The 12,906-nt window shown below is 46.8% G+C and overlaps 2 protein-coding genes across 3 annotated transcripts in view; one reads left to right on the forward strand and one right to left on the reverse strand.

Annotated features, from left to right (window-relative positions):
* The window catches only part of LOC311108030 (centrosomal protein of 85 kDa-like), an 83,118-nt gene that overhangs the window by 32,474 nt on the left and 37,738 nt on the right, over positions 1-12,906 (forward strand). For both annotated transcript variants that reach the window (XR_014610481.1, XM_084150667.1), the window contains exon 3: positions 9,326-10,053. Coding sequence is in view for 1 of the 2 variants with exons in the window: in XM_084150667.1 (XP_084006793.1) it covers positions 9,326-10,053 (728 nt within the window). In the remaining variant the exon portion in view is untranslated. The remainder of the gene's footprint in view (positions 1-9,325; positions 10,054-12,906) is intronic.
* Positions 11,882-12,897, reverse strand: LOC311108031 (phospholamban-like). The gene has a single exon (XM_084150668.1). The coding sequence runs from the start codon at positions 12,758-12,760 to the stop codon at positions 12,599-12,601; it is 162 nt and encodes a 53-aa protein (XP_084006794.1). The 5' UTR covers positions 12,761-12,897; the 3' UTR covers positions 11,882-12,598.

Below are 12,906 nucleotides of genomic sequence, written 5' to 3' on the forward strand. Positions count from 1 at the left end.
ATCTGAGAAGAAACAGTCGGTCATGCTGTTGTTGTTGTTGTTGATCTGAGAAGAAACAGTCGGTCATGCTGTTGTTGTTGTTGATCTGAGAAGACACAGTCGGTCGTGCTGTTGTTGTTGTTGATCTGAGAAGACACAGTCGGTCGTGCTGTTGTTGTTGTTGATCTGAGAAGACACAGTCGGTCATGCTGTTGTTGTTGTTGATCTGAGAAGACAGTCGGTCGTGCTGTTGTTGTTGTTGATCTGAGAAGACACAGTCGGTCATGCTGTTGTTGTTGTTGATCTGAGAAGACACAGTCGGTCATGCTGTTGTTGTTGTTGATCTGAGAAGACACAGTCGGTCATGCTGTTGTTTTTGTTGATCTGAGAAGACACAGTCGGTCGTGCTGTTGTTGTTGTTGATCTGAGAAGACACAGTCAGTCATGCTGTTGTTGTTGTTGATCTGAGAAGACACAGTCGGTCATGCTGTTGTTGTTGTTGATCTGAGAAGACACAGTCGGTCATGCTGTTGTTGTTGTTGTTGATCTGAGAAGAAACAGTCGGTCATGCTGTTGTTGTTGTTGATCTGAGAAGAAACAGTCGGTCATGCTGTTGTTGTTGTTGTTGATCTGAGAAGAAACAGTCGGTCATGCTGTTGTTGTTGTTGATCTGAGAAGACACAGTCGGTCGTGCTGTTGTTGTTGTTGATCTGAGAAGACACAGTCGGTCGTGCTGTTGTTGTTGTTGATCTGAGAAGAAACAGTCGGTCATGCTGTTGTTGTTGTTGTCCATTCTATCCTTTATCCCATTGTGTAATTGCTTTCTCATTGCTGTCCACACCTGGACTCACTGTCCTGGCCTGTCCTGTACTGAGGATACCATCTAGGATAACTTCATGATGTCACTCATTGGGTGTTGGGCCACGTGTTTAGATGCTGTTCAAGATTCTGGCGTGTGATTTAAGAAGGACCTCATTTCCTCCTCAGTCTAATTTGGACTTGATACTGTTAGGCCTAGAGGAATGCTGTGACCATGTGATCCAGTCCAAATCCAGCCCTGTTCTGTTTCTGGTCAGGCTAACAGAGATCAACCTGATCCAGTCCAAATCCAGCCCTGTTCTGTTTCTGGTCAGGCTAACAGAGATCAACCTGATCCAGTCCAAATCCAGCCCTGTTCTGTTTCTGGTCAGGCTAACAGAGATCAACCTGATCCACTCTTTTCCTCTTTTGGGTGTTGCAGCACAGCCACAGCCTGGCCCTGGACCCTTCTATCCTGTCATGGAACTGGGGTTTGGGGAAATACAGTTGATTTGGAACTGGGGTTTGGGGAAATACAGTTGATTTAAAACAGTTGATTTATTCTCCCGGCCAAGTGATTTCCAGGACGTCTCGAAAATAAACACAGAACTGTTTCTGTTGAATTATGGGATGTGTACAGTATATTTAGCAGGCTGAATGCTTGGGATGACATGTGGAGCCATCTTGCACTGCAGGCCAATACCCTGCTGAGCAGCCTCCACCTGTGTTGTGGATGTTGTGTTGGCTAGATCACAGTGTGGGATCGTTGCTGCCCCCAGAGACTGTCACAGACCATCGGACAGCAGTGAGCAGGGTTGCTGGGAAAGGCCACTGACCTGGGTGGGTGGCTCGCTGTGACCCTGCTGGTGTTTGTGAGGCAGTGGTGGGTGTGTGAGTGAGTACTGCACCTTTCTGCTTGCCTGCACAGAGGAGAGGGAAAGGAAAGGGGGATACCTCGTCAGTTGTACAACTGAATGCATTTATCTGAAATGTGTCTTTAACCCAACTCCTCTGAATCAGAGAGGTGTGGGGGGCTGCCTTAATCGACGTCGACATCATCGGCGCCCGGGGAGCAGTTGTTGTTGGGTATTAACTGCCATGCCGGCTCAGGGATTCGAACCAGCGACTTTTTGGTTACTGGCCCAACGTTCTTAACCTTAACCTAGCTGAGTCAGGGGTACAGAGGGCCAGGGGGTCTAACTCTCTGGGCTAACTGCACTGAGTGAGGCTCTACACTGCATAGAGAGAGGCACAGGTTAGCAGTGCTATGCTAACTGCATTGCGTGCTAGCTAGGTGACACAGGCTTGTTTAAATGATACGGCCTATTTGTAGTCTCTGTGATGGTAAAGACACAAGCTGCTCATTAGCTTAGCATAGAGATGAGTACCCTGCTGTAGGACAGATGGAGAGGCAGAGGGAGATAGAGAGAGAGGGGGATGAGAGGTGGTGATGTGTGCTTTAGCAGCGAGATGAGTCTACGGTGAGAAGAAGGAGGGGGAATACTCCTCAGTGACACGAGTGGATGGGGGGATGAGAGCAAGAGAGAGAGAGAGAGAGGGGGGGGGGGGGGGGAGAGAAAGAGGAGTGTGATTTATGAGTGGTTGTGCCACAGCAGGGGTGCTGAGCAGCGCATTGCGGGGACGGGGTGACACACATTCCATCAGTTTCCTCCTTCCCAAACCTCATCATCCTCTAAGATGTATGGGGCAGTACTCCTCTATCTAGCTCTATCTAGCTCTATCTAGCTCTATCTAGCTCTATCTATCTCTATCTAGCTCTATCTAACTCTATCTATCTAGCTCTATCTAGCTTTATCTAGCTTTATCTATCTTTATCTATCTCTATCTAGCTCTATCTAGCTCTATCTATCTCTATCTAGCTCTATCTAACTCTATCTATCTAGCTCTATCTAGCTTTATCTAGCTTTATCTATCTCTATCTAGCTCTATCTAGCTCTATCTAGCTCTATCTAGCTCTATCTAGCTCTATCTCTATCTATCTCTATCTATCTCTATCTAGCTCTATCTATCTCTATCTATCTCTATCTATCTCTATCTAGCTCTATCTAACTCTATCTATCTAGCTCTATCTAGCTCTATCTAGCTCTATCTAGCTCTATCTATCTATCTCTATCTATCTATCTCTATCTAGCTCTATCTAGCTCTATCTAGCTCTATCTATCTCTATCTCTATCTAGCTCTATCTATCTCTATCTAGCTCTATCTATCTCTATCTAGCTCTATCTAACTCTATCTATCTAGCTCTATCTAGCTTTATCTAGCTTTATCTATCTTTATCTATCTCTATCTAGCTCTATCTAGCTCTATCTAGCTCTATCTAGCTCTATCTATCTATCTCTATCTCTATCTAGCTCTATCTAGCTCTATCTATCTCTATCTAGCTCTATCTATCTCTATCTAGCTCTATCTAACTCTATCTATCTAGCTCTATCTAGCTTTATCTAGCTCTATCTAGCTCTATCTAGCTCTATCTAGCTCTATCTATCTCTATCTAGCTCTATCTAGCTCTATCTAGCTCTATCTAGCTCTATCTATCTATCTCTATCTAGCTCTATCTAGCTCTATCTAGCTCTATCTATCTATCTCTATCTATCTAGCTCTATCTAGCTCTATCTAGCTCTATCTATCTCTATCTATCTATATCTCTATCTATCTCTATCTATCTCTATCTATCTCTACATTCTACAGCTGACTGTTACTGGCTGTAACTGGGCCAGGAACACAAATGAGCCGTGCACACCCATCCATCCTGCTGGGGAAAGCAGGCCGTGTGTACAGGGACCGGTATCTGGGACTCCATGGCTGTGATTGTGATTGTTAGAAGCAGGAGCATTGTAAGGAAGCTCTCCCCAGCTATGTGAGCTGTGGGGGGGAGAGCTGAGTACTACCAGTCCCAGGCTTCTGTAGGCCTAGACCCCATCGCTTGCCGTCTTTCTCTGTCTCTGTCTCTCGCCGAAGCAGTACTGCACAGCGCTATATTTTAGCGCGAATGCTGCAACTGAAGTGAAATCCACTGCAGTGCACTCTTACTCCCTCCCTCTCTGTCTCTCTGTCTCTGTCTCTCTCTGTCTCTGTCTCTGTCTCTGTCTCTCTCTCTCTGTCTCTGTCTTTCTGTCTCTCTCTGTCTCTGTCTCTGTCTCTCTCTCTCTGTCTCTCTGTCTCTGTCTCTGTCTCTCTCTGTCTCTGTCTCTCTCTCTGTCTCTGTCTTTCTGTCTCTCTCTGTCTCTGTCTCTGTCTCTCTGTCTCTGTCTCTGTCTCTGTCTCTGTCTTTCTCTCCAATATCTCTCTTTTGGCCTGTTTTTCCTCTATTGCTGTAATGCAAATCAGAACCAGATGAGTGTATTCTGGGTGCATTAAACCACCGGTCTGGAATGACCATCCATCCTGTTTAACTAGACTTCTATGAAAACTTGAGGCTTTTCAGTTACTACCTCCCTACCTATATAAGGGTGGAAAACACAGACCCTCCCAACTTCCCTTCTTATATTGTGTCATGAATAACAGTTGTTAAAATGTGAGTGTGTATGTGTGTGAGTGATTTTTTTTAGGCTCTTGCCCCTCTTTGGTTTCATACAATAACATCTGAAATCCCTCTTAATAAGGCCCAGGTATTTAATATAGTTTTATTCAAGCCTGCTGGGCCTCAGAACTCTGTGTAGTCTTTCAGAGCACCTTTTTTTGTGCTTTTCCTCCAATAACAAGCTTATTGGCATTGTTTACAAATGTAATGCCACTCCCAAACTTGTAAAAGCCAAATGTTCTCGGTTATTTCTCCTCTTTGTCCTGAACATATCCTCCCTGCCACCAGTCCTGTCACCACTCTGTGGTGTTATCTCTTTGTGGTTGCTCCCTGGTAGCCCACTATCATATCAGTTACCGTCAACTACTGTACATGGCAGCATCATCAGGCTGTCAGAGATGGTTGTCAGTGTTAACATACTGCCCTCTGGATTTCCCACATGGACTTTCCCTTCTCCACTAGACCTCCTTGCTGTACCCTACCTCTCAGTGCTTAGTGTGCTGTATAGCCTTGTAGTGTTTCCATCCAGAGTGGCCGAGTTTACTCCAGTAGCCATTGGAATGCCCAGGCACAGTCAGTCAGTGTGGTGCGGCTGAATGCCTTTCCAGGTTGTTAGCGCTCAGTGTAGCATGCTTCCAGAGCCTCCAGATGGCTTGCAGTGCAGGAGAAGCTAACGGCTAGCCTGTTGTGTCCAGTTGAGCAGGTCTGAGTCCCAGCCTCCAACAGTAGCCAGCCAGACTCTGTCTTCTTCACTTTGAGCCATCACGCCTTCCAGACTGCCTGTGGGAGGCTGGGTTAGTGGTTCTGGAGGTCTGGTTTAGAATAACCCCGTCCCAGACCAGGTTATTGCAAACAGCCAGCTAGGGGAGGAAGTGTGTGTTGTGTGAGACTTGGAGATTTGAGTGGCAGTCGGTCCTGTGTGGAATGCACTGTCTCAGAGCCTGAATGACTTGCTCTAGCTCCACCACTCCTCAACCCCCAGCCCCTCCAGCTGCTCTGGGATTTGCCCTGACACACACTAACAAAGGAGCACTTTGTCAGAAACTCAACTAGCCGCGTGCCAGTGTCTCTATTAGCGCCCTGACCTAATGGTTTCTCGGGGCTCAAGGTGAGCGGGAACTGAAAACCCACATGGACCAACAGAATCTGGGTGGTTTGGTGGCATGACAACAGGGTCTGTCTCAGTACCTAGTCAGTCAAAGTAGGCTACTTCAATACTTGTAAACCAGTGCAATTGACCTCCATTCTGAACTAACGTTGCTTTCAAAATATTGCTGACAATGTTTTAAGTTGATTGACCTTATAACTCAACCAAGGATAAAATCATAATGGATCATTTAATGCATCCCCCTGTGCCCTTTTTGCCCATATTTGACAACATTCCGGTCGTTAGGCATGTGCGTTTGGGGGATGTGATGTGCTGATGTGTGAATGGCACTAATGACTAATTTGACGTGACGTGGGCTGACAGAAGGACTGCTCTGTCACTGCCCTGACTGGCTGGCTCCTCCTCCAAAGCTGTCAGGGTACAGGGCAGTCAGTGTCCTTGGCCTGCAATGCTCTTTTTTTGCCAGAGGTTCTTTGGACTCTCTGTTTTTCTGGTCATCAATCATTGAGATTCAGTTGAAGGGGACATTACACTACACAGGGGTCTGTGTTGGCCAGGAGCAGTTCTGTGCTGCCTGTACTGGAGGACTGTGGGATGTTGGAGGACTGCCCTGGCCTGTCACCCTCAGGCTGGTCCTCTGTCCTCCTCGTCTGGTGGCAGATCGTTGTGCGTTAGTTTAGCCAACTCCTCAGTCCTCTGTGGTGTAAGTTACCATGCCAACTGTATTTCTCTGTATAAGGGCATGACAACAAATGACAAAGAAGTTGGCCCGGAGCTGAGACAAGCTACTGTCCACCCACTCTGCCCCAGCTTCCAGACTCCTCTTTCCCTGTCTCTGTGGCTTACTCTCCCCTACTCTCCCTCTTCCCCCAAACAAAGCCAGGCTACTTACAGTACTTCTGGAAGAGTTGCAGAGTCCTCTAGTTTTAAGAAGAAGCACGGAAGCCCTGGTGGAGGCTTTGATGTCTTGATATTAGTCTATTTCTGTACATGATGAAAGTTGGATATGGGCCACTGGTGGTTGCATGGTTCCCATGATGTGCTGATGTAATGGGCTGAACTGATTATTGGTTCGGATTCCACTCCTGCCATACTCATGGCTAGCTAATGGCTGTATTTTAGTGCTAAGGTCTACAGTAGGACTAGTCCATAGGGTTCTTCCTATTAATTACAGAATGTGGCTTTAAGATATTATACTATCATACATTTTCAGACGTGATCTGGGGAGCTAATATGTCTTGCTTTGGTAGTTTAGAATGGCTCAGCCAGTCAGCCATAAACACAACCTTTCGTTTCCCCACGGTGTTTCTATGTGTGTGACTGGCCGTGTGTGTCCTATGAATCAAATCAAATTGTATTTGTCAAATGCTTTGTAAACAACAGGTGTAGACTGACAGTGAAATGCTTACTTACGGGTCCTTCCCAACAACGCAGAGAGAGAGAAATAATAACATGAGGAATAAATACACAATGAGTAACGATAACTTGGCTATATACATGGGGTACCAGTACCGAGTCGATGTGCAAGGGTATGAGGTAATGGAGCTTGATACAGTATGTTCATATAGGTAGGGATAAAGTGACTAGGCAACAGGATAGATAATAGATAGTAGCAGCAGCGTATGTGTAAAAATAATTAGTGCAAAAAGGGTCAATGCAGATAGTCCGGGTAGCTATTTGGTTAACTATTTAACTAACTATTTAGCAGTCTTATGGCTTGGGGGTAGAAGCTGTTCAGGGTCCTGTTGGTTCCAGACTTGGTGTACCACTTGCCGTGCGGTTGCAGAGAGAACAGTCTATGACTTAGACCTACTGCAGCCTTCTATGAACCAGGACACATGTTCAGAAAACATCATGCCCCGGGTGGCAGGTAGCTTAGTGGGGTAAGAGCGTTGTGCCAGTAACCGAAAGGTCGCTGGTTCTAATCCCCGAGCCGACTAGGTGAAAAATCTGACGATGTGCCTTTAAGCAAGGCACTTAACCCTAATTGCTCACGTAAGTCACTCTGGATAAGAGCATCTGCTAAATGACTAAAATGGAAATGTAATATGTATTGGAACACTCTGTGCAGTACTATGTTTAGAAGAATCACTCTGAAGCACCTCCTTTGTTCTGCAGTTGCCAGGCAAGTCTGCAGTTGCCAGGCAAGAAACTTCCAATAAAGTTGTGGTCATGTACAGTGGGGAAAAAAAGTATTTAGTCAGCCACCAATTGTGCAAGTTCTCCCACTTAAAAAGATGAGAGAGGCCTGTCATTTTCATCATAGGTACACGTCAACTATGACAGACAAATTGAGAAAAAAAAATCCAGAAAATCACATTGTAGGATTTTTAATGAATTTATTTGCAAATTATGGTGGAAAATAAGTATTTGGTCACCTACAAACAAGCAAGATTTCTGGCTCTCACAGACCTGTAACTTCTTCTTTAAGAGGCTCCTCTGTCCTCCACTCGTTACCTGTATTAATGGCACCTGTTTGAATTTGTTATCAGTATAAAAGACACCTGTCCACAACCTCAAACAGTCACACTCCAAACTCCACTATGGTCAAGACCAAAGAGCTGTCAAAGGACACCAGAAACAAAATTGTAGACCTGCACCAGGCTGGGAAGACTGAATCTGCAATAGGTAAGCAGCTTGGTTTGAAGAAATCAACTGTGGGAGCAATTATTAGGAAATGGAAGACATACAAGACCACTAATAATCTCCCTCGATCTGGGGCTCCACGCAAGATCTCACCCCGTGGGGTCAAAATGATCACAAGAACGGTGAGCAAAAATCCCAGAACCACACGGGGGGACCTAGTGAATGACCTGCAGAGAGCTGGGACCAAAGTAACAAAGCCTACCATCAGTAACACACTACTCCGCCAGGGACTCAAATCATGCATTGCCAGACGTGTCCCCCTGCTTAAGCCAGTACATGTCCAGGCCCGTCTGAAGTTTGCTAGAGTGCATTTGGATGATCCAGAAGAGGATTGGGAGAATGTCATATGGTCAGATGAAACCAAAATATAACTTTTTGGTAAAAACTCAACTCATCGTGTTTGGAGGACAAAGAATGCTGAGTTGCATCCAAAGAACACCATACCTACTGTGAAGCATGGGGGTGGAAACTTCATGCTTTGGGGCTGTTTTTCTGCAAAGGGACCAGGACGACTGATCCGTGTAAAGGAAAGAATGAATGGGGCCATGTATCGTGAGATTTTGAGTGAAAACCTCCTTCCATCAGCAAGGGCATTGAAGATGAAACGTGGCTGGGTCTTTTAGCATGACAATGATCCCAAACACACCTCCCGGGCAACGAAGGAGTGGCTTCGTAAGAAGCATTTCAAGGTCCTGGAGTGGCCTAGCCAGTCTCCAGATCTCAACCCCATAGAAAATCTTTGGAGGGAGTTGAAAGTCCGTGTTGCCCAGCGACAGCCCCAAAACATCACTGCTCTAGAGGAGATCTGCATGGAGGAATGGGCCAAAATACCAGCAACAGTGTGTGAAAACCTTGTGAAGACTTACAGAAAACGTTTGACCTGTGTCATTGCCAACAAGGGGTATATAACAAAGTATTGAGAAACTTTTGTTATTGACCAAATACTTATTTTCCACCATAATCTGAAAATAAATTCATAAAAAATCCTACAATGTGATTTTCTGGAATTTCTTTTCTCATTTTGTCTGTCATAGTTGACATGTACCTATGATGAAAATTACAGGCCTCTCTCATCTTTTTAAGTGGGAGAACTTGCACAATTGGTGGCTGACTAAATACTTTTCCCCCCCACTGTATTATAGAAATGTATGTAGTTTGAATAAGTAAGATAGTTGAAAGAGTCCACCCACACACTGTTCCTCTGTTCTCCTCCTCTAAAGTCTATTTGTGGTTCCCTCTCTCCTGTCCTCCAGACCACTCCAGCTCCAGCACCACCTTGTCCTTCCAGCCACTGCGCTCCCAGGGTGCCATCCCCACGGCCCACATCATGCCCTCGCCCTCTTCCGGCTCCAAGCTCAGCACGGTACCCTCCCCTGGGGGCAGCCCCTGGTCCTCCTGCCAGCTGCCCTCGCCCCTCGACAGCCCCCTGGACATGAAGGACCCCCGGCCCGTCCGCCGCTGGGCCTCCCTCACCCGCCTCAGTGTCCAGGAGAAGTCCAGCCCCGTGGGCCGGCCAGCGTACTGCACTGACCCCCACGGCTCCCTGGACAGAGGGGTGCTCTACGGTTACAGGCAGGACCCTCTGCGCCCCACGGACCCCTACCTATCCCAGGGGCTCCACCTGCGCTCCCCAGGGGCCGAGGCCAGGTACAAGTACCCCCTAAGTACTAAGACAGACTCTCACTCTGCCTGCTCATCCCCGCTCAAACCCAACACCTTAGACCTGACCTACAGTGCCTTACCGGAGACCAAGCACCCTGGCGTCGGGCTGACGGTACCCAGCCAGAGGGGCCTGCCGCTGGGCCACCAGGCAGTAGGAGGGTCCCCCATCCAGCCGGCGGTGAGGACCCAGATGTGGCTGAGTGAGCAGATGGAGTACCGGCCTCCCGGACCTGGGCCAGAGCAGTGTGGGGGCTTGTCGGCCTGGCAACAGGAGCAGCAGCAGAGGGAGAGGCTACGGCAGGAGGTCGAGCTCAACCAGGTGAGAGGAGGGGATGGGGAAGTAGGCTAATGTATCTGTCAGACAGCTAGTCAGGGGACTCTGTCAAGTAAACTGAAGGATGTTAGTTAGTTGTTGTGGGTGTTAACCTGCCAGATTTTCAGCACAATATGTGGTGAGTCTGTACTCGAAGCTGGTCAATACTTACCTCCAAATCGTGCACTTTCATGTAGGACTAAATATGAGAGCATGGCGCCCTCTGTTGGGCTTCTGAATCATTGTCGTTTATCCTATAGACCATTTACATTTACATTTTAGTCATTTAGCAGACGCTCTTATCCAGAGCGACTTACAGTTAGTGAGTGCATACATTTTCATACTGGCCCCCCATGGGAAACGAACCCACAACCCTGGCGTTGCAAGCGCCATGCTCTACCAACTGAGCTACAGACCAAAGATACAAGTTGCACCTCCATTCCATAATTTTAATTAAGTCATGAAGTCGTTACAATTTTCAATGAAGACAGACAAATGCTTTATAGTTTGTGTATTTGATCATTATTTTATAACATTCTTTACAAAATGCAGCATGACATAAGAAAGTGTAAAGTGGAGCCAGTGCCGGCAGACAACAAACAACAGTTCTGCAGTAGTCATGCATGTTTCATCTTCAGACTGGAGGTGGTTGGTGTACTCTGTAGCTATTCATTACTCTGCCAAAACAAATTAATGAACTACTACTACTACGGAACACTAAAACATTTGCACGACAGCACACAATTATGTTAGGATATTGTAATAACAACTACTAGCCAGAGTGTGGATATGTTTAAATTCATATATTGTGTTCAAAAGCAACCAGAGTCTCCAAAAGGAAGGACCCTAGGCTTCACTCAACAGTTACTCTGTGATTTCAGCATACATAACTTACATCACACAGCAAAGGACTGTGTATGGCTTTAATCATTTTCTGTTACATTTCAGTTGTCAGTTGCATCATGCGTGTTCTGTGCTTTGGTCCTAATAGCTTTGAATAGTCAGTGACTGTGAGCGTTAAAGCTTTGAAAATCTTTTTCTCTATGGCTCATATAAACCACAACTCTACAATGAGGATCAGAGAGCATGGATTTATCGCTGTGTTGAGTGCCCTGGCCAGAAGTAGATGTGGTGCAGTTTGGTGATTCTACCACTAGAGGGAGGTAAACTAACCGTAAAGGAGGGCATTCTATTGATCATGCCATGTCAACATTATTTAAGTTCTCTACCATCTGTGGATGGAGTTTCATTCTCCTGTCAATTCATATTTTTAATCTTGCCATCCCATTTAACGATCTCATGGAATCCCAGACTATTTTCTGCTCTCCAAAAGCTCACAATGTTTCTGTTCTACTCCAACAGGTTCAATGGCCTTTATTCTGTGATTTTGGATGTGAACTGTTGAATAATAATTAGTTGAAGCCATGGTGTATTTATATGACCAAATCAGAGGTAGAGGGACTCCCATCAGACGCTGTGGCCCTTGGGGACTGGAATTGCTCAACCTATCCCATGAGGTCATACTGTATGTCAGAGGTTACATGAGTTTGACCAGGACAAGCATGAGGAGCAGCATGATGACGATGAGCAGGAAGTTGAGCATCAGGTTGAGACCGCGGTTGTTGACCAGGTCCATGGTTTCACTTGACATGGAGAGGCTGGGTTCAGGCTGCAAATGCCCCAGGCAGAGTGATCAATTCTGGGCAAAGCTCTTCAGTTAAGAGGGGTTTTCTGGAGTCCTCGGGAAGACCAGTGATGGAGATGGTTGGATGGATGGATGGATGATTTGATGGATCGTTACCTCCCCCTGCTTAGCCCTCGCTGTGGCTGTGCTGTGCAGGTTGTTGGTTCAGCTACAGAGGTCTGGGGGGAAAACAGGGGCCCAGTGAGACACTGGTACACTTACACAGACATACACGTGATCATCACACACATACAAGTCAGATTCCCTTGGGTTAATATTGGCAGTAAATGTATTTTGTCTGTGTGTGTGTGTGTGACTAGCCCAGTGTAGCCAGGTGGCAGAAGGGAACTGTAGGCGCTGAGTTCTAGTGAGGGGTGGCAGAGGCACTGTGGTGGTGACATGCTGTGGATGGTTCTAGTGAGGGGTGGCAGAGGCACTGTGGTGGTGACATGCTGTGGATGGTTCTAGTGAGGGGTGGCAGAGGCACTGTGGTGGTGACATGCTGTGGATGACAGACCTAAAGGAGGGTGACGTGTGTGACACACAACTGACATATACTGCATCTGGGACCGACCATCTTCTACTGCAACTCACACACTGCAACTTTATAGTGTTATAATGAGTGATTATATATGTGTAATTTAAAAAATCATGCAGAATTGAACAAACTCTACAAAAACAGAATCTGATCTTATTATACACAAATTCCTTTAAATGTAAAACCAGTTTACAAAATATTTGGATAATCTATATATTTGCCACCCAATCCCCTCCCCTCCAATCCCCTCCCCTTCCATTGTTTGGCCCTCTTAAGAGGTCATGGCCCTGTTGGGCTGTAGTCTGGCCCCTCCCGGCCCCCTGAGGCCCTCACATCAACAACACGATGATGTAGATGAGCAGCAGGCAGATGAGGATGAGGCTGAAGTTGACAAAGAGCTCCTGCATGTTCTGCTTGGCCTGGGGGGGCACCTCCACCGCCATGGAGGCCCTGCGGATGGCCGAGCGCATCGTGTGCTGCACCTTCTCCATGCCTGGGGCTCGGTGCTGGGCAGTGAGAGGGCGTGAAGGGGCAAGAGTGCGCTCTGGTGGTGGCCGGAGGTTAGTGCAGGACAGATAGACAGAGAGGTGGTGCAGATGATAGTGTAGTGGTGGGGTGGGTGAAGGAGGGAGGTGGT

This window comes from Coregonus lavaretus (genome assembly GCF_964263955.1).
Source record: "Coregonus lavaretus genome assembly, chromosome: 33".
In the NCBI taxonomy this organism is placed as follows: Eukaryota; Metazoa; Chordata; class Actinopteri; order Salmoniformes; family Salmonidae; genus Coregonus; species Coregonus lavaretus.